The 27,977-nt window shown below is 52.6% G+C and overlaps 2 protein-coding genes across 3 annotated transcripts in view; both read right to left on the bottom strand.

Moving 5' to 3' along the window:
- The window catches only part of LOC125363542 (alpha-1-antichymotrypsin-like), a 50,252-nt gene extending 24,791 nt beyond the window's left edge, over positions 1-25,461 (bottom strand). The window contains exons 1-5 of one of the 2 annotated variants that reach the window (XM_048362840.1): positions 25,430-25,461; positions 22,523-23,106; positions 20,769-21,042; positions 19,819-19,969; positions 17,337-18,796 (exon numbers count right to left, since the gene is read on the bottom strand). In XM_048362840.1, the coding sequence (XP_048218797.1) occupies positions 18,587-18,796; positions 19,819-19,969; positions 20,769-21,042; positions 22,523-23,106; positions 25,430-25,437 (1,227 nt within the window). In that variant the 5' untranslated portion in view covers positions 25,438-25,461 and the 3' untranslated portion in view covers positions 17,337-18,586. Of the gene's footprint in view, positions 1-17,336; positions 18,797-19,818; positions 19,970-20,768; positions 21,043-22,522; positions 23,107-25,429 lie in introns of those variants that run through there. The other variant, XM_048362839.1, reaches the window with a different exon arrangement.
- LOC125363540 (serine protease inhibitor A3N-like) lies at positions 221-11,079 on the bottom strand. Its single transcript, XM_048362837.1, has 5 exons — positions 10,936-11,079; positions 8,314-8,948; positions 6,267-6,540; positions 3,792-3,942; positions 221-2,772 (listed from the first exon to the last, which is right to left on the bottom strand). The coding sequence occupies exons 1-5, from the start codon at positions 10,941-10,943 to the stop codon at positions 2,563-2,565; spliced, it is 1,278 nt and encodes a 425-aa protein (XP_048218794.1). The 5' UTR covers positions 10,944-11,079; the 3' UTR covers positions 221-2,562.
- Positions 25,462-27,977: the final 2,516 nt, after the last annotated feature.

Genomic DNA, 27,977 nt, shown 5'->3' with positions numbered 1-27,977 from the left:
GAGACTCTCATCTCCATTCACCAGCAGAAAGCCAAAGGCGAAGCTGTGGCCCCACTGATAGAGTGCCAAACTGGAGTGACAAAGCTAAGCAAGCGTGCCCAGATCCTGAATTGAATACACACTACCAGCCCACTCACAAACACACACATCACAAGCACTCGGTTTAGATCCATCCCTCTTTGAATAACTGTTTTATGTTCTTTAGGTCGCTGAATATTGCCACCGTTGAATACATATTTAATTACATTATTGAGTTGAATTGAGGATACAATACTTGCATGCTAAATGGACTCTTGCATGCTAAAGTGGTTTGGCATTGTAGCTTCAGCCTGTCCTGAAGCCAGGCTCCTTCTGTCTCATTTCTCTGCCACCCCTGTGGATTCTGCAGGCGCCATGTATACAGGGTGCTGTGTGGCACAGTGCTTTCCAGGGACCGAGAGAAAGGAAGGGAAATTGCAAGAAAGCAAAGCCTAGGCCATCTAAGGCAGCATCTTCTAGAACCCTCCAGAACCAGCTGTTTCACTTATAACAGGGGATGATAGGCTCTGGACTCCTTAGGCCAGATCATGCCACTCTCTCCATCACATCTGATTAAGAATTGTGTAATAGTGAAGGGCAGAGAAAGGAGAACACTCATTACCTAGAACCCGCTCAACCTTTCCAGAGTCCTCCCTATCTCCTCCCCACCCCTCCACCCTCCTTTCCTTGGAAGTCATGTTTATTTAGCCCTCGGATTAGGCCCACAGAGACTTCCCACCAATAGTCACATGAGTGAGCTTGGATGGGGAAACTTTGGTCCTGGCCAATAATGTAAGGAGGAATCAGAAGAGACACCCTGAGCAAGAACAGGCTCAGCCCCTCTTGGATTCCTGATGCTGTGAGACAATAAGTGTTTATTCTTGCAAGCTGTGGTGTTGGGTTGTTTCTTTCCTGGCAGTTCATGACTCAGCCATGTACACTGCCCTCTCCTTGGCTTGTTACATCAGAAGAGAAATTTTAGAAGACAGCCAGACTATGTGATAACACAAACCCTGGCCAGATAAGTTACTAGATGTGAGTCCCTGTTTCTCCTCTTTGTGCAACATCACTTTCCGTCCCTCATCCCACAATACCTCAGAACATGATTTTATCTTGGCCTTCCTGATTGTTCACTTGTTTAGGCTTAAGAGCTGTCCCACCCTCCGGCAAATATGGGTTGTATGGACTGTTCTTTCTGCTCTACAAGGGAGAAGAGAAACCCAGGAGCTTCCTAGTAAGAATGAGAGCAGGGATGCTGAACCTCCAGTCCACACACTCAGGCCATCCAGCGAGCACAGCCCACTCCTGGCTGACCATGGCCAAGCATGGCTGACATAGCAGCCCCTGGGCTCCAGTTCCCTGCTGAGGTCACCTGGGGGAGGTGGAGGCAGGATGCATTGGCTCAGAGCCTGGGCCTCTTTTGCGGCAGCCCACCGCAGGGCCTTGGGGGGACTGGATGGAATTCAACAGAAAAAGGAAGACACCCATGGGGACAGCTCATCTGTCTCTCTTCCTCTCTTTTTCGTGGCCAACATGCAAGAAGCAGCTCTGCTACCTTTCAGTCCTCAGGGGAAGAACCCCATGTGTTTCCAGATTGTTCCTCCATCCTCCCTCAGGTTGTGTTAACACCTTCTGATATAACAACTAACTCCATGGCCTTGGGGATAGTGCAGTTTTCCCTGTGCTGCCATTTCCTCAGGTGTGAGTGTATTAGTAATAACTTCTAGGTCAGAGCCCATCACAGGGTCTCAATGAGTCATCTCCAGTTGGCTGGAGGAGGATGTATTCCACGATGAAAGACAATGACCGCTGTTGTGTCTGGAGGGCAGAACTGTCAAGGCCCAGATGTGTGCTCATTGCTCCTAGTCTCCCACCTGTTCTGGTGGCAAGGTCATGGGGCATTGGTCCAGTGAAGTCCTTCTATGAACCCACAATTAGCCACTGGCAACCAGCTGGAGGAGCTGGGGTGGGGTGGTGGACAAAAGGGGGGGTCCCAAAAACTGGTCTCCAGCAGCTGCAGGAGTAAAAGATTCAGGGGGTCTAGAGTTCAGGCAAGAGGCCATGGGTGACAGAACATGGGGAACTGGAGGGGAAAGACAACTCATATCAAGACACCAGGTGGCCCCGGAGTTTGGAAGGGGCTTAGAGCAAAAGAGTCCCATCTCATTGCTGGACCTGAGATCCAGGTGGATTTGACTTTGTGTTCATGTGGACCTGACTAGGCTGTTGAATCTGAAGGCAAAAAGGACCAGAACTTGGGTTGGGACTGAGCTGCTCGTGTGCTGGAGGGAGTGGGTTTGCAGGAGAGGCAGACAGACACAAAGAAACAGGGGTGTCAGGATGGAGGGGCACAAGACCAGAGTCCAGGCCCAGGATGAGGGTTTACTGCGGCCACAGCCCCAGGGGAAGCCATGTGGTTGTCACAGAGTCACTGCCACCTCCCCAGTGTGGCCTTGGCCACTGGGCTCACGCAGCGTGGGCTGCACACACAGGCCTGCATGTTGGATGTGTAGCCCTGCTCCTCAGTGAAAGCCCACAGCTCAGTTAGGAGCTCTGTGACTGACTGGGGTTGACCACTTTGCCTAGAAAGAGAATGGAGTCACTGTTTGTGTCGTAGATGTTCATCAGAAAGGGCCTGTCGAATCGTATAATTGTCGGGTTCAGTGTTGCAGACATAGGAATCATTTTCATTCCGGTGGCGGCCGCGGCTTCAGTGCCGTTCTCTGCCACATCAAGCAGAGCGCGGTGCACCACCTGTGGGGACACCAGAGTGTTACTGATGACAGCCAGGGGTGCAGGAGGAGGCAGCCTGCCTGAGGACCCCCAGGGGACACCCCTGTGCCAAGCGTCACCCACTGGCCTGTCTCCTTGCTCTTCCTCCCTCCACCAGCTGGCTGCTTGTGCAGTCTGAGATGCACAGGCAGAAGAGATTCCCTCAGAGCCACAGGGGTGAAGGCGAGGCGCCCTGACCCAGGTCTTCTCTGTCTGAGCACAGAAACTGCCCTGCCCCTAAAGTTCACTGCTGTGAGGAGGGGCAGGGGCAGAACCAGGTATTTTTCTGTCAGCAGCTTCCACCTTGAAGCTGACAAGCCTGTGCTGGCCAGGGGCAGTGCGCCTGCTCCAGCCACTAGGGGGCAGTCTGCTATGTGGCATGGGACAAGGCTGCTGGGAGCAGATTGGCCAACCCTTCTGCTTTCTACAGGTCTAACCCTGGGCTCAAGGGTTCAGGGTGTTGGGGTTGCAGTGGAGTTGCAGTATTGCTCCTTTGTTCTCACTGACATGCTTCTAGAAAAGCAGTTAGAGGGTTCACACCCCCCCCCCCATGCCTTCTTTCAGGCTCTCAGCATACAATATGTACTCTACCATTCGGGGTACTTCTCCCTTTGAACTCTACTACCTCATTGGGTCCTGGGTACTAGCCAGGTATTCTTGCCCTAAAGAAGAGGAGAGGGGAAGGCCTGTGTCCTCACAGTGGGCTGTGCCTGGTGCCTGCAGCTGTTCAAGGCCAAGGCCAGGCTCTTTCCCATGCTAGGCTTCTGGAGGGGCATCCAGTTACAAGGCTGGGGTGGGGGAGGGTGCTGCTGGCATTGCATTATGTCAGGAGGAGGAGCAGGGCAGGGGCCTGGCTGTCCTGGGGTGGGCATGCCCAGGGTGGGTGACTGGATGTGGGAAGTGGAAGTGTCTGTCCACATTCACCAGTCCCCTCCCCAAGTGCTCACTGGCCCATTCAAGCCCAGTCGTGGCACATGAACGGCTGGAAGGTGACCACTCACCTGGGTGACCTTCAGTTGGTGACTTGTGGTGATTCCTGACAGGTCACTCTGTGTGGAGAAGGCTTCCCTGATGCCCATCTGGGGAAGTAAGCTCTGCAGTTCATAGTTGCCCGAGATGGAAAACTTGGGCAAGTAGAGCTCATCTATGAACCTGGAGAAGAAGACAACAGCTGAACACCACATCGTAGTACCCCCTGTCTCACAGTGTGGCCTGTGTGGGTTCCTCCACTGTCACCCACTTCTTCTGTAGAGAAGACCTCATCCCTTCCTTTCCTTGCATGCCTCTTCTTTACCCCTTACTGCTTGGCAATACATGTGAGTACTCGTATGTGCCAGGCAGTGTTCCAGGGTGGCATTGGTGCCTGGCTAAGGCTTCTGAAGGACTTTCTGCAGCTTAGCTCAGCAGAGGGGGCGGCACTGTACCATGAACCCACAGCCATTTACAAGGGCAGACACAGAGCTACCTGCCCCACAGACAACTGAGAGGCTTTCTGTGGGAGGCAGTGGATGGGTCTGGGCAGGGACCACAGTCAAGACATGAAGGTCTTCCAGGGCCACCAGGGAGGCTAGCTGTGCAGTGCTTCCTCCCATTCATGGATTTATACAATGAATAGTATTTACGGAGTTCACTATGGGCTCTGCAGGTGCAGACACAGCCCCTGGTCATTTGTAGATGGAAGGCATCTGGGACTTCACTTCACTTCTCCACTCAGAATGTTTCCTTGAACCCTGCTCTGTGGTCCTACGTGGAGATGAAGGGAGGGGAGAGTCTAGAGGGAGAAAATGGAGGAGTGGGCTGGGACCACAGATCCTGGGGTCTCCTGGGAGTCATGAGATGCGCAGACATCTGAGCAGTGGTGGGGTCTTCGATGATTACAGACCTAGGCCCTTGTGTTGACGGTTTATGAAGAGCCGTCCACATCCATTGCTTCCCAGAATTCCAATCACCACCTTTAAGAACCAGGACCACAGGGCCATTACCTCCTTCCTTTGGAGAAGGAAGCTGGGTCACAGACAAGGGAGGCAGTGATGTTTCCCTGGCTCCCACTGCAGAGCCCAGGCCGAGAATGTCTTCCCTGTGTTACTTTCCTTCACTATTAGCATGGCTTTTTGGCCTGGCTTGCCTTAGATTTATCCAGGATTTCACCCCTACTCATACATTAGGGGTGCCCCCTGAAATGCTGCCCCCAGGGGCTCTGCCTGAGCTTCTGGCTCCCCCTGACTGTCCTCTCCTGCCCCGTGAGTGCCCCCACAAAGTGGTCTCCACCACATAACCAGGAGATGCCCTTACAACAGCGTCCGGGTCCATCACTCCTAGAAAAATCCCAGAGGAGGAAGGTCAGGGATTTCCAGGGGTCTCCATGGCTCTGCATGGCCCTGACCTCTCCTCTGTCCCTCTCTTCCTGGACTGCAGCTATCTGCTGGTGGGTTGAAAACAAACATGCTGGGCTTGCTGGCTTTACAGGCTTTGTGCTGGCTGTTCCCTGGTTTGGGATCTCTTTCCCAACTCCCATGGGACTCTGTCACATCCCCTCACCTTTGACCAGTGGACTCTTGCACATCACCTAGCAGCTGTGCTATGACACAATTACAACCTCTCCCCTGCTCCAGCTCCAGCCTCCTGGATACTTGGACCTTCCCTACTGTCACCCTCTAATTTACCAAATGCTTACTGACTGGTGTTTCTCTCTCTCCCCCTCTCCCTCTCTTCTCTCAATTATATCACAAGCTACCCAGGGCCAGAATTGGAAAATTGTGGGGTTTTTTGTCTCTAATATAATCTTAGGATCTAAATCTATGCCCAGCACATAGTAAGTATTTCATTTTATTGTGTGTACCAGCCCTGGGCTTCAACTCAGGTCCTGGGTGCTGTCCCTGAGGTATTTAGCTCTACCCTGGGAGCCACAACTCCATTTCCAAGAGTTTGGTGGTTAATTGGAAATAAGACTCTCATAGATTTCCTGGCCTGGGCTGGTCTTGAACCTTGATCCTCATATTTCAACCTCCGGAGTTGTCAGGAATACAAGCTGAGCCAGCAATGCCTGGCTTAGTAGGTGTTTAAAGTAATCACTTAGCTAATGCAGCATTGAAATGAATGACTCATAGAAGAACGTACTGGTGCATCCGTGCAGACCTGATTCTTGGAGTCTGATTCACTTGCTTTCAACTAACCGAAGTGCTCCATCTCCTTCTGCCTTTACCCACATATGTGGGCTAGGATTGCCTTGGAAATTGCTCATGAACATAGAATATGCAAGAAGACATGAGAGCCTCATCTCTTGTTCTACCGGATGACATAAACTAAGGAAGAAAAACCAATCAATCCAGGCAGCAGAGTTCAAAATGATCTCAGCTTCCTCTCGTCCCTGTGTGACTTTCCCAGCCCTGAGCATCAGACATGGCCGGGCCCTGAGATGAGTCCCGCAGTCTCAGCGAGCTGGGAATTAGGGGAGCCGGCTGGTGGGGCAAACGCACCTGGGCTTCAGGTTGTTCCTCCACCTGGCCAGGGTTTCCGGGAGCAGCTTTGCTTCCACCTTCTGCATTTTGCCCCTGTCGGGAAGGATGAGGAGGGCGCTGGCGTTGCCTAAGTACTTCAGCTCCACCACGGTGCAGGACAGCACACTGTCCCGCAAGTAGGGTACGGTCAGGTCCTCAACCTTCATCATGGGCACCTGCACGGATCGGCTCTTGTTCAGGTAGAACCTGGACTCGAAGGTATCCTCGGGGTCAAAGGGTGTCTCCCACTTGGCTGCAGGCAAGCAATTGATCAGAGACCATGAGAGAGCTTTCATGTTCGAGCTTTGGAGCAATGCTGGCCCCAGGCTGTCTACAGCCACCCACAGTTCCTCCTAGCGGGGAGCCCTGGCTGGGTTAGGAGAAATACTTGGGCAAATGAAAAGGTCCTTGGGGTTCGGTTGAGATGTAGAAATCTGGTATGGAAAGAGGGCTGTGAAAGTATGACATGGTTATTGGTGCTAAATGAGAAGTGAGTAGGAATCTGTGGGATTAGGAGTGCACAAAAGATATGGGGGTTAGAGAAAGTGGGGGGCAGGGGAGGAGTCTGGACAACAGAGGGTGCTGGAGGCTGGGGAGAAGCAGGGAACTCTTGATTCTTGAAAATGAAGTTAGTAATTATGAGTCCCATACACTGCAGGATGTACACCTACAACAACAACCCCCTATCCTGCAAACACCTTAAATCTCTATTCCCCTGCCAGTGGCTTGTGGGGTTTGTTGGTATTAGGGATGACCTGAAAACTGGAATAACTAAATATAAATTTTAGTGTTAAAATTATAACAGCTTCTAAACCCTGCTGATGACTCCATGATAGAGGGCTGCACCCCCACCCGTGAAACTAGTTTCTTATAGTTTGACATTTAAAAATGTAGGGAGCACTTGTTCACCTCTATACCTAGGTAACAACCATGGTAATGGACAGTAAAAATGATCACAGTCACTGACTACAGAAATAACCATAATAGTAGTAGAAATGCCATGGTAACTGTCAGGTTGGTTTACTTATGATTGAGTACTGGATTGTTTTAGCCCGCTCAAGCTTGCTTAGTGGTAATAGGAAAACATGGCTGCAATTGTTAAAATAAAGTTGGTACTAGGTCAGCCTGACTGCAATATTCTGCTTCTGTAAACGGCTTGCTCAACCCATTTGTGACTTGCTCTACCCTCTGTACTGACCCCCTGCATCAGTGCTATGTGACCACCAGTTGTCAATTCCTGATATCGAGGCCAGCTCCCAATACCAAAGCCAACATTGATAACTGAAGGGGTAGATAGCCAATAGAAATAGAACAAGACTTGCTTGCTAAATGCCATCCAATCAAGTATCTGCCAAGTTGGAAATACCCTGCCTCTGTTGTGATCACAATAAAAACCCTGCCTATCTGAGGGTCGGGACTCTCAATCCAGAACCGCTGTGCTGGGGACAGTTGGGAGTCCAGGCTTGAGCTTGTAATAAAGACTCATGTGTTTGCATTGGTATCGGCTCCTTGGTGGTCTTGGGGACCGGAAATCTAGGCCTAACTTTGGGACCAGAAAGACAGACTGAGCTCTACCTGCAAATTGGGACAGTAACAAAACCCTGGCAGTTCATTGTAGTCTCCCTGGCCACTCTACACCAGGCAGCTGTGGGCCCAGCCAGGCTCTGTCCTCTCTTAACTCCATCCCTGCTCCACGCCCATTCCTACACGTGCAGGCCAGGCCCATCCAGGCTTGCTGGGGCCATGGACCTTCCCACCATGTCCCATAGTGGCTCTGTAAGAAAGGGTGTGGACCTCGCCCAGCATGGAGCACTGGTACCTGCTGTGTTCTGGGAAAATTTAGATCAGAGTCGTGGCTAAGGAATTGCCCAAAGTGAGTCCAGGCTCTACAACCCCCATGAAGACAGTATCTGTGGGACGCCTGGGGCCTGTGTCACCCCAACCCCAGCACTTCCTGTCCAGGGCATACGCATGACCCTGAGAGCTCAGAACTCTGTTTCCTCCCGACCCCAGCACAGCCGCTCACCTTTCAAGAAGATGTAATTCACCAGAATCAGGGCCGTGTCCTGGTCCAGGTTGCTGATCAAGTCTACTATCTTCCCATAGGTCTCATTGCTGACGAAGTCATTGATGAGCTGCTCAGCGGCTGCCGGCTGCTCGAAGTCGGTGAGGACAACCTGGGCCGCGTACAGGGCGCGCGCATCGTCCAGGAACGAGGCCAGCACCTCCAGCTGCTCTTGGATGAACATGGCGTTGCCCGTGCTGAGCTGCAGCTGCTCGCGGGGCTGGTTGAGTGTGCGCACGAGGTGCTGGAAGCCCCGGTGGATGTCGGCCATGCGGCTCTCTGTGGGGCTGAACTTCAGGCCTTTCACGATCTCTGCCAGGGTGGTTCCTCGGGCCCCCAGGCCGAGCAAGGCCACGCTGGTGGAGATGCTCACGGGGGAGAAGATGACATTCTCCTCAGGCTTTGTGAGGACCAACAACTTATAGAGGTCCAAGGCAAATTGGGTGTTGCTAGAGGAAACGGTGCTAAGCATGTCCGCCTGCATAGCCTTGTCCTGCTCCTCCTGGACTGGGCTCTCCTCATCCACTGTGCCACCGGGGTGGCAGCACACAGCCACCAAGAGCCCCAGAACCAGGGTCAGCGCCATTCTCTTCATTCTGGAAAGAAAGAAGCCTTCAAGCCTTGGAGGAGCAGCTGGTGCCCTCAGGCGCCATCTCCTATGGCCTCCCACTCTACCTGCATTCTGACCCTCTACCCTCTGTTGGCTGTGTGATCTCCCATGGAAGGTTCTGGAAGGTGCTGAACTGGTTACTCATCAGGTCCTATGGTTCTTTCCTTCTTCTTCTTCTTTTTTTTTTTTTGCCAGTCCTGGAGCTTAGACTCAGGGCCTGAGCACTGTCCCTGGCTTCTTTTTGCTCAAGGCTAGCACTCTACCACTTGAGCCACAGCACCACTTCTGGCCATTTTCTGTATATGTGGTGCTGGGGAATCAAACCCAGGACTTCATGTAAAGGAGGCGAGCACTCCTGCCACTAGGCCATATTACCAGCCCCACTAAGGTTCTTTTCACCAAGGAGGAAAGGGCTGTCATTGCTACTTCGTGTGAGTGTGTGTGTGTGTGTGTGTGTGTGTGTGTGTGTGTGTGTGTGTGTGGTGTCTAGTGGAGGAACCTGGCAGGCAGAGTCAGGGGAAAGGATTAGAAAGGAGGAAATTGTTTTTCTTTGTCTCCTCCCTGGCCCCAGAACAGTCCAAGAGCACTGCACACTTGCTGGGCTCTTCATGAAGGGGAGCGCCTAGACCAGGCCAGGCCAGTGCCTAAATGTAGTGCAGATTAATTGAGGGAAACACACAAGCCTGCTTAGGCTAGACCTGGCGCTCTGATAGTTCTGGAAATGTGTATTGATTTGCAGTTGGTATAAACACCCAGGGTTGCGTAACATTCTTTCCAGCCCTCCAGTTTGGGCGTGGTCATTTATTTCCACCTTCAGGCTGGAAAGGCGTTCAGGTGAGGAGAACGCAGAGCACATATTTGGGGAAAAGGATCAGACAGTCGCCCAGGGCCTCGGATCCCCCCTTCCTGCAGCATGTCCTGTGCTCAGGTGACACAAGTGATGCAGGTGGCTGGCTCCCCAAGGCGTCCCCTAGAGTCTCCTCCTTCCACATGAGACTGGAGCTGTGCACAAGAGACCCGAGTGCAAAGCCTGTCACTAGCAACAGAGTTCCTCACTGTCAGCCTCTGCCAGCTCTGTCCTGGCCTTCAGAGGAGAAGGGAGGAGGGGAAAGGAAGGAGATGAGGAGACAGGGAGCAGGAAGAGAGAGGAAGGAGGGCGTGAGGAGAAAGTTGAGGGAGAAAGAGGAGGAAGGGCCAAGGAGGAATGGGGGAGAGGGAGGAGGGGAGAGGAGAAGGGAGGAGCAATTAGAGGGGAGATGGGGCAAAGGGAAAAGGAGAGAAGAGGAGGGGAGAGAGGAAGAGGCAGAGAGAGAGAGAGAGGACAGGAGAGACGGGGGGGAGGAAGAGGAAAAGAGGAAGAGGAGCAGGGGTGAGGGACCTGCCATCCTGGAAATCCTTTCTGGAACCCTGGGAACAGTGGTGGCTTGGTTGTCTCTTGTGTTTTTTCCTCTCTGTGGCAACCACTGCTTTAGGAATAGGTTCAACAACAATAACCCCACCGCACCTTGCTGTTCATTTCAGTTCTGCACTCTGGAGGTCTGGCTGTATTGCTGAGAGCTCTCTCTCTCTGATTATGGCTGACTGGGGAGCCTGGTTGAGAATTGGGGACCCCACCCCACTGACACACTACCCATGCGATCCCACAACCCACTGTGTGGCATTCAATGTCTGCCCCAAGAGGCCCATTTCCACAACCCGCCTTTTGACAGAGGCCCCAGTGCCAGCCCCAGGCGTGGCAGCTCCTCTCTCCTTCCAGTGATGCACACAGAGCCCACAGGCTCCATCATCCCGCCCTGCCCCCTCTGCAGGTGTGCACACATCTATCTGGACGAACCCTCTCCAACCACGTCCCACAACTGTCCCGACTCCCACCTAGAATCGGTGGCTAGACCCCCACCCTCCACAAGTCCTGGGTTCCAGACCACAGCCAGCACCACCCAGCAGCCACAGGATCTTCACTCCCAGGGACAAACCTCAGCATTGCCTGCCCAGAGCTGCTGTCCAGAGCGAGATGGTCACCCAGGTGGAATGCAGGGGTTTCTGGACTGATCCCTAATGGCTATTTATGCCTGTGAACAGCTCCTCCTCCTGCTTAGGAATAGTTGGCAGGGACGATCGATGCTGTGTTCCAGTTCGAAATGCCAAATGATCAGTTCTCGTAAACTTGGTTTAGGCAATCTACTGGGAATATCCAGTTACAGGAATCTCCTCCCCTAACCCTACCCCAGTCCTGTTCTTTAAAAACAACAACAATCACAACTACAATACTGGAATAGTGGAAAGGGTGACATTGATCAAAATAAATTGTACTCATAAACAAATGTGTTTAATTGACACCCCTTAGTACAACTACTTAACAATCATTAAAAAAAATAAAAGCAGGAACATCTGCATGTGTGTGTGTGTGTGTGTGTGTGTGTGTGATAATTCTCTCCCTGCACAATTAGATACAGTAGGCTATCCTTCCCCAGGGTTGATAGGCCTCAGGGCTATGCCCCTCCCCACACGAGCAACTAGAAAGTTGGGAGGCAGTGTGTCCGGAGAACATTTGCTAGGTGGACCCAATCCTCAGGCTCTCTGGGGCTTTGGGGCCTCCTTTGTCTTGGGCTTCACCCTCTCCTGCCTCCTCTGCTGCTTCAAGCTCAGTATCTTTGATGTTCCGGTCTCCTCATACTTCACCTTGGGCCTACCTTGGCCTCTAACCAAACTCTCCTCCATGACAGCCCCGAGTAACCTGGGTGGAATCCCCCCAGGTTCCACAAAGTCAGGTTTGGAAACCTCTGGACTAGCAGAGAGCTGATAGCTTGGGCCTGAGGGCTTTGGTCTGTTCCTGAGGCTGCTACTCACTACCTGTGTGACCTCTGGTCCTTATGTCTGGCCTTCCTTATGTCTAAGAGGCAAGGTGATGGGAAGGAAGCAGGCAGCACATTCTGAGAAATGCACTGCTGGCTACTGTCTAGCTTGGATAAACACCGTGGACTGTCTTTTCAGAGACATAGATGAGGTTGGGTCCCAGTGGCTCATATCTGTAATCCTAGTTACTTAAGAGACTGACATCTGACGATTGTGGTTTGAAGCTGCCCAGGCCAGAAAGTCTGTGAGACTCTTGTCTCCATTCATCAGCAAAAGCCAAAGGTGGAGCTGTGGCCCCACTGGTATAGAGTGCCAAACTGGAGTGAGAAAGCTAAGCAACAGTGCCCAGATCCTCAATTGAATACACACACCAGCCCACTCACAAACACACATGTCACAAGCTTTCAGTTTAGATCCATCCTTCTTTGAATAACTGTTTTATGTTCTTCAGGTCTCTGGATATGGTCATCATTGAATACATATTTAATTACATTACTTAGTTGAATTGAGGATAGATTTCTTGCATGCTAAATGGACTCTTGCATGCTAAAGTGGATTGGTATTGTAGCTTCACCTTGTCATGAAGCCAGGCTCATTCTGGCCCCTTTGTCTGCCACCCCTGTGGATTCTGCAGGCGCCATGTATACAGGGTGCTGTGTGTGTGGCACAGTGCTTTCCAGGGCCCGAGAGAAAGAAAGAAAATTGCAAAAAAGCAAAGAACAGGCCATCTAAGGCAGCATCTAGAACCCTCCAGAGCCAGCTCCTCCACTTATAACAGGGGATGTTAGGTGCTGGACTCCTTAGGTCAGATCCAGCCACTCTCTCCATCACATCTGATTAAGAATTGTGTAATAGTGAAAGTCAAAGAAAGGAGAACACCCATTTCCACAGGATTTCTCTTCCTGTGGATTTCCCCTTCCTAGAACACACTCCCTCTGTCAAACCTCCACCCTCCTTTTCCTTGGAAGTCATGTTTGAATAGTCACATGAGTGAGCTTGGAGGGGAAACTTTGGTCCTGGCCAATAATGTAAGAAGGACTCAGAAGAGACACCCTGAGCAAGAACCATCAGGCTCAGCCCCTCTTGGATTCCTGATGTTGTGAGACAATATGTGTTTATTCTTGCAAGCTGTGGTGTTGGGTTGTTTCTTTCCTGGCAGTTCATGACTCAGCCATGTACACTGCCCTTTCCTTAGCTCGTGATATCTGAATAGAAATTTGAGGAATTTTTTAGACGGCCAGACAATGTCATAACACAAGCCCAGGTCAGATATCTTACTAGATGTGAGTCCCCATTTCTCCTCCTTGTGCAAATTTGCTTTCTGTCCCTCATCCCACAGGTGCCTCAGGACTGGGTTTGTAGTCCTGGCCTTCATGATTGTTCTCTTCTCTAGGGTTAAGAGCTGTCCCACCCTCTGGCAGACATGGGTTGTATTGACTGTTCTTTCTGCTCTACAGGGGAGAAGAGAAACCCCGGAGGTCACTAGTCAGAATAGGAGCAGGGATGCTGAACCTCCAGTCCACGCACTCACCCCGTCCAGCAAGCACAGCCCACTCCTGGCTGACCTGGGCCCAGCATGGCTGACACAGCAGCCCCTGGGCTTCAGTTCCCTGCTGAGGTCACCCGGGCGAGGGGGAGGCTGGATGCAGCTGGCTCAGAGCCTGGGCCTCTTCAGTGGCAGCCCACCGCAGGGCCTTGGGGTAGAGTGTGGGCTCTCTCGACTTCCCCTCACTTGGGGGGGGGAAGGGGCTTGTCCGCCCCTTCCCGGGTGGTCCATGATCGCTCACGAGGGAGCGATGGCCACGGGTAGCCTCGGTGGCGTGTGGTCGCAGGGTGCCCCAAAGCCGCCAAGAATGACATGGACGCATGGGCCCCTGGAGAAAGCCATTAGGGCTTCTGGTTATTCAAATGAGGAACCCCCCAGATATACCCTAAAGGCGGGCACAAGAGAGGGGCCCCTGATTGGTCCCAAGGAGCTGTCCCTTAAGTGATGTCAGACTTCCTTCTCTTCCGGTTAAAGACAGGAAGGGGAGGGACAGGCTGAGGTCAGCTGTGGCCCCTTAAAGGTGCAGCTGACCCCAACATCTGCTACTCTTTTTTTTTTTTTTTTTTTTTTAGTAGGGGATGTTGTAAACACACATGTAGGCATAAGGCAAATGCTGACATAAGACATATATATAAATATATAGGGGGCCTCTTCCACAGAGGGAAGGGGTAGGTAAGGTGGCCGTCCATCTGGCTTTGTCCAGAGAAGCTGGAATCCTCAGCTGGTTTCTGCCAAGTGCAGGAAGTTGCAGACCATCAGCCCTCTTTTGGTGGTGAAGTAGAAGTAGGCTGGAGTTCTGGCATCCCTGGTAGTTCACAGTAGCTGATAATTTATACATAAGTGATTAGTAAAACATTCTTTTTATATATAAACATTGAAGGGAAGGTGTTAAACCTTTGCGCCTACTTTTTTTTTTTTTTTTTTTTTTTTTTTTTAGACATTAAGGTTGGGTGTCAAACCCTCAGCTCCTATTTCCCTGTAACGGGACTCCCTTAAACCAAACAGTAGGGAGAGAGGAGTAGAAGAAACATGGTGCAAAATTTCTTTAATTTTTGTACAAAACTGCAAGCGACACTGCCACAGCTAAATATTGCACTTCAAGAAGCGCTTATTCTCTTTAGAAGAGCAGAAGAATTGCAGTATATTCCTTGTTTTCCTGAAGAGAACAAGAAGAGACATTTCTCCAGAGCAAGTGCTCTGGGTTTTTAGTTTTCCAATCTGTAAAAGCCTTTACAAGGCTCTGGGGATTTAGTTCAGCGGAAGAGTGCAAGGTCTGGGGCTCCGTCCCCGGCTTGGGGGTGGGGGTGGGGAAACAACAACTATAGGTCAAAGAAGAGAAAAAAAAACCAAGGCAGTTTGGGAGCAGACTGTGGAGTCAGTTTCCTGTAGCCACAGACTGCCACAGTCCATGCAGCTAGCACACGTCGACCTGCATCCTATAAAGCAAAGTATTAATCCTGAGTCAGGAAAATGGAGGTTTGCGCAGTTGTTCCAAGATGACTCTGGTCCCTTGATCTTAAAAGAGTTTATGAGAGCACAGGAGAGAAAGAATAACACCTTTTTTTTTTCTTTTGGCTTGGAGTTTGGTGATAAGAGTAACACCTGCCTCCAGGCTGTTTAGTGATAAGAGTCACACCTGCCTCCAGGCCCTTTACTGTGACTCCACCCACAAGCTGCAAAGAACAGTTTAACATTAAGAATTAGAGTCAGATTAGTAATCAAAAGGCAAGTAACTTTGAAACCACGTTTTACCAACACACACGGACAGACATACTGATACTTGTGCGTTTTGAAGCATGCTTAGATTTTTTTTTTTTTTTAAATTGGCCATGTAAGTTTTCTGGAATTCCAGTGGCAAATGGTATTATTTTGCCCATAATAGAACCACGTGGTTGATAAAAACAAAAGGAAACCTCTCCTCACTCAACAGAAACACTCACAGACTCACAGATGCATGTTGTACACTCACAATACCTCTATGCACGTTGCCACCGGCGCTAGGCTCCATGAGGCCTGCGCTTTCTGAGATCCGAACAATGCCAGGCCGTGACCCCCTGCGGCTCCCGTTGCCGCCTTGGGTCCCGCGTTCCCGGAGGCCAGCGCCCATTGCGCGTGGCTGCTCCCTACTTGGGACTTTAAAAGTCCCGGGCGGGGGCCCTGGGCTAGACTGCCGCTGCTGCCTCGCCTGGCGCCCAGAGGTGCGAAGCTGCAAGCCCATCTCCGAGGGTTGCAGAATTCTCTCAGCCCTTGGTCAGAGTGCCATTGATCCAATCCGGCCTCTTGGGACGCGGATTGATTCTGCTCTGCCCCATCGCCGTGGATGGGGGTACCACACGCTCCGGATTACTCACTCCATCCTTCCCGAAGGCTACCGACAGCTCCTATTGCTTTTCTCGTGGGCATCCTGCCCCACGCCGGGCCGCCATTTTGTGGGCTCTCTCGACTTCCCCTCACTTGGGGGGGGGAAGGGGCTTGTCCGCCCCTTCCCGGGTGGTCCATGATCGCTCACGAGGGAGCGATGGCCACGGGTAGCCTCGGTGGCGTGTGGTCGCAGGGTGCCCCAAAGCCGCCAAGAATGACATGGACGCATGGGCCCCTGGAGAAAGCCATTAGGGCTTCTGGTTATTCAAATGAGGAACCCCCCAGATATACCCTAAAGGCGGGCACAAGAGAGGGGCCCCTGATTGGTCCCAAGGAGCTGTCCCTTAAGTGATGTCAGACTTCCTTCTCTTCCGGTTAAAGACAGGAAGGGGAGGGACAGGCTGAGGTCAGCTGTGGCCCCTTAAAGGTGCAGCTGACCCCAACAGTAGAGGAGGATTGGGGTCTGCTTGTTGTGATCACATGCCTTGGGCTTTTCTGCTTGCAAGGATTCCATTGGACGTGGAGGTGAGGGGGAGGGGCATGCCTGGTGATCTTCTGTGATATTATCGCCTCCCAGGACCAGATGGGCTGCAGGGACTTTGTCCTTCAAGGCCTCCATCAACCACAGGGGCCTCTGGAGTGGCTCCCCAAAGCAGAACCTCACATTCTTCCAATGAACCACAATTCTAACCCCAGTGGGTTGCTTATATCTTTTCTTGTCTTGGATTTTAGGTTTGAGACCTGGACACAAACTTGGTATCTGATGCTTTCACTCACTGGCTAGCACTCCACCAAGTGGGCCACGACTCCCACTCCTGGTGGGAACTTCTTGAGGGCTGGAGAACGGACTGGCTGGCCAGAGGATCCTAGCAGCAGGAAGGTGGGGCTCTCGGGACAGAAGACACAAGGTCAGATGACCACAGGGGTCCCGCCGGCTCTGGTCACTGTGAGTGTCTGAGCTCACAGTGTATTGAGGGAGATCCTTTTCCAGGGTTGGGGCAGGGTGGGAGTTCTGGGGCCTGGCAGGGCCAGAGACAAAGAGGAGATACCCAGGAGAATGAGTTCTTTCAGTGGGGACAAGGAGCAATGCGACATTGAGTGACTGCAGTCATCTCCGAGGCCCAGGACACTGGAAAATCTTGTTTCACAGGAAGAGGTTGGAATGGCCCTAAACCTATAGCCATAGCCTGAACTCCCCTGGGGAGTGTAGGGCTGGATAACCTGAACATGGAGAGAAGTCGCCTGTGTGGGTGAATCACTGCCGGCCGCCTGGGCAGCACAAAAGTCATCAGCCTGGGCAGCCCTGAGCACCACTGCCCCCCAAACTGTCTCAGGATGCAGTGCCAGCATCTCATCTCGTCTGGAGAACTGGGAAGATGGGCCTTGCCTGAGCCCCAGGAGTGGAGATGAAAGCCACGCCCACTAGGGAATGCGCCACTCCCACCAGGCACTAAAGCCACGCCCTCTACACCAGAGAGCCACGCCCACGAGGCACGGTAAGGGTTGGGGTGGCTGTTCTACCGGCTTCCTGTCCTGCAGCCTTACTGAGCTCGGATCACTGCGGAACACACGTGGTGGAACGCGTTGAATGCTCTACATTCTGCATATTTAAATTATAGGACCTTTAATTTGGTATTCGGCTTGGTTGCATTGAGGAAGAAAAAGAAAAGCAAACTTTTGCTTTGTGATGGTGTTTCCACAGAGGAGAAGGGGGGGCAGGGCTGCCCTGAATGTGGGGACACTCTGCCACAGGTTGGGGGGACTGGATGGAATTCAACAGAAAAAGGAAGACACCCATGGGGACAGCTCGTCTTTTTCTCTTCCTCTCTTTTTCTTGGCCACCATGCCAGAAGCAGCTCTGCTACCCTTCAGTCTTCAGACACAGAACCCCATGTGTTTCCAGATTGTTCATCCATCCTCCCTCAGGTTGTGATAACACCTACTGAAATAACAACTAACTCCATGGCCTTGGGGATAGTGCAGGTGTCTCTGTGCTGCCATTTCCTCAGCTGTGAGTGGATGAGTAATAACTTCTAGGTCAGAGCCCATCACAGCGTCTCAATGAGTCATCTCCAGGTGGCTGGAGGAGGATGTTTAGTAGTACTCCACGGTGAGACATGAGGACCACTGCTTTGTCTGGAGGGAACATCTGTCAATGCCCAAATGTGTGCTCATTGCTCCTAGGCTCCCACGAGTGTTATGAAGCAAAGGTCATGGAGCATTGGTCAGGTGAAGTCCTCCTATGAACCCACAAATAGCTACTGGCAATCAATTGGAGGAGCTGGGAGGAGTGGTGGATAGTAGGGAGTTACCAAAAACTGGTCCCCAGGAGCTGCAGGAGTGAAAGATCCAGGGGGTCTAGAGCCCCAGAAAGAGGCCATGGGTGATACAACCTGGGGAACTGGAGGGGAAAGATTGCACTCAAATCAAGACACCAGGTGGCCCCAGAGTTCAGAAGGGGCTTAGAGCAACAGAGTCCCATCTCAGTGCTGGACCTGAGATGCAGGTGGATTTGACTTTGTGGTCATGTGGACCTGACCAGGCTGTTGAAGCTGAAGACAGAAAGGACACGAGCTTGCGTTGCGAATGAGCTGATCGCGTGGTGGGGAAAGTGGCTTTCCGGGAGAGGCAGACAGACGCAGAGAAAACAGGGGGTCAGGATGAAGGGGCAAAGGAACAGAGTCCAAGCCCAGGGTGAGGGTTTACTGAGGCCACAGCCTCAGGAAGAGCCGTGTGGTTGTCACAGAGTCACTGCCACCTCCCCAGTGTGGCCCTGGCCACTGGGCTCACGCAGCGTGGGCTGCACACACAGGCCTGCGTGTTGGATGTGTAGCCCTGCTCCTCAGTGAAAGCCCACAGCTCAGTTAGGAGCTCTGTGACTGACTGGGGTTGGCCACTTTGGCGAGAAAGAGAATGGTGTCACTGTTTGTGTTGTAGATGTTCATCAGAAAGGGCTTGTCGAATCGTATAATTGTTTGGTTCAACCTTAGACAATAAGGTATGATTTTCACTCCGGTGGCGGCCGCGGCTTCAGTGCCTTCCTCTGCCACATCAAGCAGAGCGCGGTGCACCACCTGTGGGGACACCAGAGTGTTACTGATGACAGCCAGGGGTGCAGGAGGAGGCAGCTGGCCCGAGGACCCCCAGGGGACACCCCTGTGCCAAGCACCACCCACTGGCCTGTCTCCTTGCTCTTCCTCCCTCCACCAGCTGGCTGCTTGTGCAGTCTGAGATGCACAGGCAGAAGAGATTCCCTCAGAGCCACAGGGGTGAAGGCGAGGCGCCCTGACCACGGTCTTCTCTGTCTGAGCCCAGAAATGGCCCTGCCCCTAAAGTTCACTGCTGTCAGGAGGGGCAGGGGCAGAACCAGGTTTTTTTCTGTCAGCAGATTCCCCTCAGCTGCCACCTGAAGCCGCCATGCCCATGGTGGCCAGGGGCATTGCGCCTGTTCCAGCCACTAGGGTGCACTCCGCTTTGTGGCATGGGACGAGGCTTTGCATGCTGGGAGCAGCTAGGCACTCCCTTCTCCTTTCCACAGGTCTAAGCCTGGGCTCAGTGGCCCAGCATGTTGGGGTGCAGAGTTGTGTTGCGGGTTTGCCCATTGGTTTTCTCTACCATGCTTCTAGAAAGGCAGTTGGAGGGTTCCACCATGCCTTCTTTAAGAATCTCGGTATATAATATTTACTCTACATTTTGTTCTCTTGTCCCTTTGAGCTCTACTACCTCATTGTGTCCTGGGTACTAGCCAGGAATTTTTGCCCTAAACAAGTGGAGAGGGGAAGGCCTGTGTCCTCACAGTGGAGCGTGCCTGGTGCCTGCAGCTGTTCAAGGCCAAGGCCAGGCTGTTTCCCATGCTGGGCTTCTGGAGGGGCATCCAGTTACAAGGCAGTGGGGTGGGAGCCGCTGGCATTGCATTATGTCAGGAGGAGGAGCAGGGCAGGGGCCTGGCTGTCCTTGGGGAGGGCATGCCCTAGGTCGTGACTGTATATGGAGAAGTGGAAATGGCTGTCCACATTCACCAGTCCCCTCCCCAAGTGCTCACTGGCCCATTCAAGCCCGGGCGTGGCGCATGAACGGCTGGAAGCTGATCACTCACCTGGGCGACCTTTAGTTTGGGACGTGTTGTGATTCCTGACAGGTCACATTGTGTGGAGAAGGCTTCGCTGATGCCCACCTGGGGAAGAATTCTCTGCAGTTCATAGCTGCCCGAGATGGAAAACTTGGGCAGGTAGATGGCATCTATGAACCTGGAGCAGAAGACAACAGCTGAACACCACATTGTAGCTCCCTGTGCCTCGCAGTGTGGGCTGTGTGGGTTCCTCCACTGTCACCCACTCCTGTAGAGAAGACCTTATCCCTTCCCTTTCTGGAACTCTTCTTCTTCACTCATTAACTGTCAGGAACCACAGGTCCTTGCCCTTATGTGCCAGGTAGTGTTGCAGGGTGGGGCTAGTGTCTCCTCCGTGTGCTCTAGGCCTTCCTGCAGCTTAGAAGTTTGGCCCTGTGGCCTGACTTGTCTTAGATTTATCCAGTACTGAACCCCTATTTGTAAATTAGGGATCTCTCCTGAAATAAGGCACACATGGGCTCTTTCTGAGCTCCTGGTTCCTCCTGGCTCTTCTCTCCTGCACCATGATTACCCCAAAATCTGGTCTCCACCAAGTAACAAGGAGATCCCCTTACAAAAGCATCTGGGTCCATCACTCCTGGAAAACCCCAGAGGAGGAAGGTCAGGGATTTCCAGGGGTCTCCATGACTCTGCATGGCCCTGACTTCTCCTACTGTCCCCACTCTTCCTGGTCTGCAGCTATCTGCTGGAGGGTTACAAACAAACATGCTAGGCTTGCTGGCTTTAGAGGCTTTGTGCTGGCTGTTCCCTGGTTTGGGACCCTTTCCCCAACTCCCATGGTGCAAAATGACCTCAGCTTCCTCTCATCCCTGTGTGACTTTCCTAGCCCTGAGCATCAGACATGGCCAGGCCCTGAGATGAGTCATGCAGTCTCAGCGAGCTGGGAAGTAGGGAGCTGGCTGGTGGGGCAAACACACCTGGGCTTCAGGTTGTTCCTCCACCTGGCCAGGGTCTCTGGGAGCAGCTCAGCTTCCACCGTCTGCATTTTGCCCTGGTCAGGGAGGATGAGGAGGGCGCTGGCGTTGCCTAAGTACTTCAGCTCCACCAGGGTGCAGGACAGCGCTTCATCCCACAAGTAGGGTACGGTCAGGTCCTCAACCTTCATCATGGGCACCTGCACACATTGGCCATTGCTCAAGTAGAACTTGGAATTGACGGTATCCCTTGGGTCAAAGGGTGTCTCCCACTTGGCTGCAGGAAAGCAATTGATCAGAGACCATGAGAGAGCTATCTTGTTGGGCTTCAGAGCAATTCTGGCCCCAGGCTGCCCATAGGGACCTACAGTCCTTAGTGGGGAGCCCTGGCTGGCTTAGGAGAAGTACTTAGGCTAATGGAAAGATCCTTGGGATTTGGTTGAGATCTAGAAATCTGGTATGGAAAGAGGGCTGTGAAAGTATGACATGGTTATGGGTGCTAAATGAGAAGTGAGTAGGAATCTGCGGGATCAGGAGTGCCCAAAAGAGATGGGGGTTAGAGAAGTGGGAGGCAGGGGAAAAGGCAGGACAACAGAAGGTGCTGGAGGCTGGTGACAATCAAGAACCCCGGTTCTTGAAAATGAAGGAAGTAATTATGAGTCCTAGACACTGCAGGATGTGAACCTACAAAAGCCCCACACCCCGCACACAACTTAAAATTCTCATTCCTCTGCCAGTGGCTTGAGGGTTTTAGTAAGAGCAGAAAGACAGACTGAGCTCTACCTGCAACTGGGTGCAGGGAGGTAACGAAACCCCGGGAGTTCACTGTGGTCTCCCGGGCCATTCTACTCCAGGCTGCTGTGGGCCCAGCCAGGCCCTGTCCTCTCCTAACTCTAGCCACATTTGAGCTCTGGCCTATCCCGGTTCAGCCTCAGACCCAACGCCAGCCATGGCACAGTGCGGTTGGGTTTCCCATCTCAGCCTCTGGGCTCTCCACATGGCTTCGTGATCCGGGGAAATCACATGGGTGTTGCTCCTGGGGTCTCAGAATGGGCTCTTGTCACCACCACCTGTGCGCCCACAGCATGGCAGGCCCAGCTCTCTGCCTTCTCCCTCCTCCCCTGTCAGTCCTCCTCCCCCAGAACTGGGTCACAGGCACTGTTCTTCTGTGCTGAAGTTTGCACTGCACCCCCAGGGGGTTGAGGTGGGCATTGCTGGTTTGCTATCAGTGTGATCAGAATCCAGGGTGCACATAACATGGAGTCTGCTCCTCCCAGAGGCTCTTCCCCAGGTGGGGCCATGCCAGAGAAAAGCCAGGTTGTAGAACTTCAGGGTGGCCAGGCTTCCTAGGAGCCTCCTTATCTTCCCCCCTGGAGATGGCCCCTGTACCCCAGCTGGATCCCCACCAGAGACAAAGCCCTGTCCCAGCAATGACTCGCCCGTTCCTGCAGGTGCACACCAGGCGCATCCAGGCTTGCCGGGGCTGTGGGCCTTCCCACCATGTCCCAGAGTGGCTCTGTAGGAAAGGGCGTGGACTTCACCCAGTATGGAGTGCTGGTACCTGCTGTGCTGTGGGTAATTTTAGCTCAGAGTCTTGGTTAAGGAGATGCCCACAGTTAGTCCAGACAACACAACCTCCATGAAGACAGCTAAAAGGTGGGCGGAGCCTGGGGCCTGTGTCACCCCAACCCCAGCACTTCCTGTCACCCTGAGAGCTCAGAACTCTGTTTCCTCCCGACCCCAGCACAGGTGCTCACCTTTCAAGAAGATGTAATTCACCAGAATCAGGGCCGTGTCCCGGTCCAGGTTGCGGATCAGGTCTACGATCTTCCCGTGGGTCTCATTGCTGACGAAGTCATTGATGAGCTGCTCAGCGGCGGCCGGCTGCTCGAAGTCAGTGGGGACAACCTGGGCTGCGTACAGGGCGCGCGCTTCATCCAGGAACGAGGCCAGCACCTCCAGCTGCTCTCGGATGAACATGGCGTTGCCCATGCTGAGCTGCAGCTGCTCGCCGGGCTGGTTGAGTGTGCGCACGAGGTGCTGGAAGCCCCGGTGGATGTCGGCCACGCGGCTCTCAGTGGGGCTGAACTTCAGGCCTTTCATGATCTCTGCCAGGGTGGTTCCTCGGGCCCCCAGGCCGAGCAAGGCCACACTGGTGGAGATGCTCACGGGGGAGAAGATGACATTCTCCCCAGGCCTCCTGAGGACCAACAGCTTGTAAAGGTCCAAGGCAAATTGGGTGTTGCTAGAGGCAACGGTGCGGAGCATGTCTGCCTGCATAGCCTTGTCCTGCTCCTCCTGGACTGGGCTTTCCTTGTCCTCTGTGCTACCGGGTTGTGGCCTACAAGAACAAGAGACCTAGAACCAGGACATTCTCATCAGTCTGAATCCAAGAAGGCTTTAGCCTGGGAGGAGCAACTGTTGTCCTGAGCTGTCATCCCCTATGGCCTCCCACTCTGCCTTCATTCTGTCTCTGTACCCCGCATTGGCTGTGTGATCTCCCATGGAAGTTTCTGGTAGGTGCTGTGTGGGGCATGCCCAGATGCCTTGTCTCAGAGGAAGTCCCTGCCAGCCCTGCCTGTTTCCTAGCTCTGGGGTCACATGTGGCTATTATGCTGGAAAGGCGGTTCTAGCTGGCCCTGCCTCCCAGCCTTGGGACCACGTGTGGCCAAGGTGGCGCCTGGTGGTGAACCCGGAGGCAGTCCTGTGGGCTGTGACGTAGAATTAGGCCGCCTCTTAAGATTGGTCCCTCAGCCCTCCACCCTTGACGGACAGTTCAGGCCACCCTTCCCAGTCTCTAGATAGGTGCATGTACACCTCTCCCCTTCCTGCCGATCTTTCACCTGATTGGTTCCTGTGCCTTATTTAATAGAAGGATCTGCCTGAATAAATGAGACTCTGAACTGACTTAGCTCCCGATTTGTCTGTTTGTCCTCCGGTGAGGGAGGGCTGGGTGCGGGCGGTCCGTCGGCCCTCTCCTCTTCTTGGCTCGCCTGGTGGGGGCAAGTTTCCCCATTTCTCCGCGCAGGTCAGGAGAGCGCAGGAGGCTAGAGAACTCGACAGTGCTGAACTAGTTTTTCAACAGGTCCTATGTTTCTTTCTACCGAGGAGGAAAGTGCTATAATTGCTAGTGTGTGTGTGTGTGTGTGTGTATGTGTGTGTATGTGTGTGTGGTCTACTGGAGGAACGTGGCAGGCAAAGTCAGGGAAAAGATGAGAGAGGAGGAAGTTGTTTTTCTTTGTCTCTTCCCTATCTCCAGAGCAGTCTGAGAGCACTGCACTCTTGCTGGGCTCTCTATGAGAGGCAGCACCTAGACCAGGCCAGGCCAGAGCCTAAATATAGTGCAGGATAATTGAGAGCAACACACAAGCTCCTTGGGCTGGGCCTGGAGCTCTGATAGCCCCCCAAATTGTTGTTGACTTGCAGTTGGCAAAAGACTGGTGGGCTGTGGAATATGCTTTCCATGCCTACCATTAAGGCATCATTTATTTCTAACTTCAAACTGGAAATGCCTTCAGGTGAGGAGAAAGCAGAGCACATGTGTGGGGGGAAGGATCAGACAATCCCCCAGGGCCTCAGATCCCCCCTTCCTGCAGCATGTCCTGTGCTCAGGTGACACAAGTGATGCAGGTGGCTGGCTCCCCAGGGCGTCCCCTAGAGTCGCCTCCTTCCACATGAGACTGGAGCTGTGCACAAGTGACCAGAGTGCAAAGCCTGTCACTAGCAACAGAGTTCCTCCCTGTCAGCCTCTGCCAGCTCTGTCCTGGCCTTCAGAGGAGAAGGGAGGAGGGGAAAGGAAGGAGATGAGGAGACAGGGAGCAGGAAGAGAGAGGAAGGAGGGCGTGAGGAGAAAGTTGAGGGAGAAAGAGGAGGAAGGGCCAGGGAGGAATGGGGGAGAGGGAGGAGGGGAGAGGAGAAGGGAGGAGCAATTAGAGGGGAGATGGGGCAAGGGGAAAAGGAGAGAAGAGGAGGGGAGAGAGGAAGAGGGAGAGAGAGGGAGAGGGCGGGAGAGACAGAGGAGGGGGGGGAGAGGAAAAGAGGAAGAGGAGCAGGTGTGAGGGGCCTGGCATCCAGGAAATCCTTTCTGAAACCCTGGGAACAGTGGTGGCCTGGTTGTCTGTAGTTTTTGTTTCCTCTCTGTGGCAACCACGGCTTTAGGAATAGGTTCAACAACAATACCCGCACCCCATCCTGTGTTAATTTCAGTTCTCCACTCTGGAGGTCTGGCTGTATTGCTGAGAGCTCTCTCTCTTTTCTTAGCTGACTGGGGAGCCTGGCTGAGAATGAGGGACCCCACCCCATTGAGGCACTACCCAAGGGATCCCACAAACCACTGTGGGGCTTTTGATGTCAGCCCCGAGTCGCCCATTTCCACAATCCCCCTCCTGACAGAGGCCCCAGTGCCAGCCCCAGGCGTGGCAGCTCCTCTCTCCTTCCAGTGATGCACACAGAGCCCACAGGCGCCATCATCCCGCCCTGCCCCTCTGCAGGGGTGCACACATCTATCTGGACAGACCCTCTCCAACCACGTCCCTGAACTGTCCCGACTCCCACCCTGGTGCCCTAGGCTCAGTGCCTAGACCCCCACCCTCCACAAGTCCTGGGTTCCAGACCACAGCCAGTGCCACCCAGCAGCCACGGGGCCTTCACTCCCAGGGACAAACCTCAGCATTGCCTGCCCAGAGCTGCTGTCCAGAGCGAGATGGTCACCCAGCTGGAATGCAGGGATTTCTGGACTGATCCCTATTGGCTATTCATGCCAGTGAACAGCTCCTCCTCCTCTTACTTAGGAAATGCTGGCAGGGATGATCAGTGGCGTGTTACTTCCTGTAAATTACAAACTCCTGGGGATAGAGAGTTACAGGAATCTCCTCCCCACCCTAAGAGCTGTTCTGTTAAAAAAAAAAATCACAAGCTCTACCACCACCCCACCCCCTTGCTCAATGGGCTTTTGTTCATGAAATGCTCACAGAGGCACATAGAAAAACCCTGTATGTATGAAAAAAGACGGAAGACCTATGCAATTCACATATTGGTGCACTTATTTTGAAGTCGTTTTTTAAAATTATCTGTGTGGAACTGAAAGCCCCATGTACAAGTACTAAAAGACAATTTTTTTAAATGTAAAAGCAGACACATCTGTATTTGTGCACCTGCATGTGTGCATGTGTGCCTGCCTCTGTGTGTGTGTGTGTGTGTGTGTGTATGTGTGTGTGTGTGTGCTATGTCTCTCCTTGCTCATTTAGGAACAGTAGTGTATCCTGCTCCAGGGTTGGTGCTGTGCCGCTCCTGACATGGGAATCTAGAGAGGGGGGAGGAAGTGTATCCAGAGATTGCTTGCTAGGGGCCCCCAGTCCCCAGGCTCTGTGGGTCTTTGGAGCCTCCTTTGCCTTGGCCTCCTTCCTCACCTGCCTCTTCTGCTGCTTCAAGCTCAGTAACTTTGAAGTTCAGGTCTCCTCCTACTTCATCTTGGGCCTGCCTTGGGCTCCTAACCAAACTGCTTTTCATGACAGCTCCTGAGAACCCTGGTGGAATCCCCCAGGTTCCACGAAGTCAAGTGTGGAAACCTCTGGATTAGCAGAGAGCTGATAGCTTGGGCCTGAGGGCTTTGGTCTGTTTCCTGAAGCTGCTACTCACTACCTGTGTGACCTCTGGTCCTTATGACTGGCCTGCCTTATGTCTAAGATGCAAGATGATTGGAATGAAGCAGGCAGCTCATTCTGAGAAATGCACTGCTGGCTACTGTCCAGCTTGGATAAACACTGTGGAGTGTCCTTTCAGAGACGTAGATGAGGTTGGGTTCCAGTGGCTCATATCTGGAATCCTAGGTTCTTAAGAGACTGAGAGCTGACGATTGTGGTTTGAAGCCACCAAGGCCAGAAAGTCTGTGAGACTCTTGTGTCCATTCACCAGCAAAAAGCCAATGGTGGACCTGTGGCCCCAGTTGTAGAGTGCCAAACTTGATTGAGAAAGCTAAGCAACAGTGCACTGGTCCTCAATTGAATACATACGAACAGTTCACTCAAAAACACACATAGCAAGCATTCGGTTTAGATCCAACCTGATTTGAATAACTGTTTTTTGTTCAGGTCTCTAAATATTGCCAACATTGGATACATATTTGATTACATTATTTAGTTGAATTGAGGATAGAATTCTTGCATGCTAAATGGACTCTTGCATGCTAAAGTGGACTGGTATTGTAGCCTCACCTTGTCCTGAAGCCAGGCTCCTTCTGTCTCATTTCTCTGCCACCCCCTGTGGATTCTGCAGGCGTCAGGTATACAGGGTGCTGTGTGGCCCAGTGCTTTCCAGGGACCGAGAGAAAAGAAGGGAATTGCGGAATAGCAAAGCATAGGCCATCTAAGGCAGCACCTTCTAGAACCCTCCAGAGCCAGCTCTTCCACTTATAACAGGGGCTGTTAGGCGCCGTTCTCCTTAGGTCAGATCTGTCCACTCTCTCCACCACACCTGATTATGAATTGTGTAATAGTGAAGGGCAGAGAAAGGAGAGCACCCATTTCCACAGGATTTCTCTTCCTGTGGATTTCCCCTTCCTAGAACACACTCAACCTTTCCAGAGTCCTCCCTCTGTCATCCCCCAAACCTCCACCCTCCTTTCCTTGGAAGTCATGTTTAATCAGCCCTCTGATTAGGGACACAGAGACTTCCCAACAATAGTCACATGAGTGAGCTTGGAGGGGAAACTTTGGTCCTGACCAATAATGTAAGAAGGACTCAGAAGAGACACCCTGAGCAAGAACCATCAGGCTCAGCCCCTCTTGGATTCATGATACTGTGAGACAATACGTGTTTATTCTCGCAAGCTGTGGTGTTGATTTGTTTCTTTCCTGGAAGTTCATGACTCAGCCATGTACACTGCCCTTTCCTTGGCTCGTTATATCAGAAGAGAAATTTGAGGATTTTTTAAAAGGGACAGACAATGTCATAACACAAACCCTGGACAGATATTTACTAGTTGTGAGTCCCCAATTCTCCTCCTTGTGCAAATTTGCTGTCCATCCCTCATCCCACAGGGGCCCCATGACAGGGATTGTAGTCCTGGCCTTCATGATTGTTCTCTTGTCTAGGCTTCAGAGCTGTCCCACCGCCCTCCGGCAGACATGGGTTGTATTGACTGTTCTTTCTGCTCTACAGGGGAGAAGACAATCCCAGGAGGTCATTAGTCAGAATGAGAGCAGGGATGCTGAA

This window comes from Perognathus longimembris, chromosome 14 (genome assembly GCF_023159225.1).
Source record: "Perognathus longimembris pacificus isolate PPM17 chromosome 14, ASM2315922v1, whole genome shotgun sequence".
Classification (NCBI taxonomy): Eukaryota; Metazoa; Chordata; class Mammalia; order Rodentia; family Heteromyidae; genus Perognathus; species Perognathus longimembris.
This window is presented reverse-complemented; position numbering and strand designations above follow the sequence as displayed.

Excerpts from the sequence above, each read along its gene's own strand:
- LOC125363540 (XM_048362837.1), bottom strand. Across the intron at positions 3,943-6,266 it reads AGGAACAACCTGAAGCCCAG|GTTCATAGATGAGCTCTACT; the intron begins GTGCGTTTGCCC and ends CTTCTTCTCCAG. Across the intron at positions 2,773-3,791 it reads ACCAACTGAAGGTCACCCAG|GTGGTGCACCGCGCTCTGCT; the intron begins GTGAGTGGTCAC and ends GTGTCCCCACAG.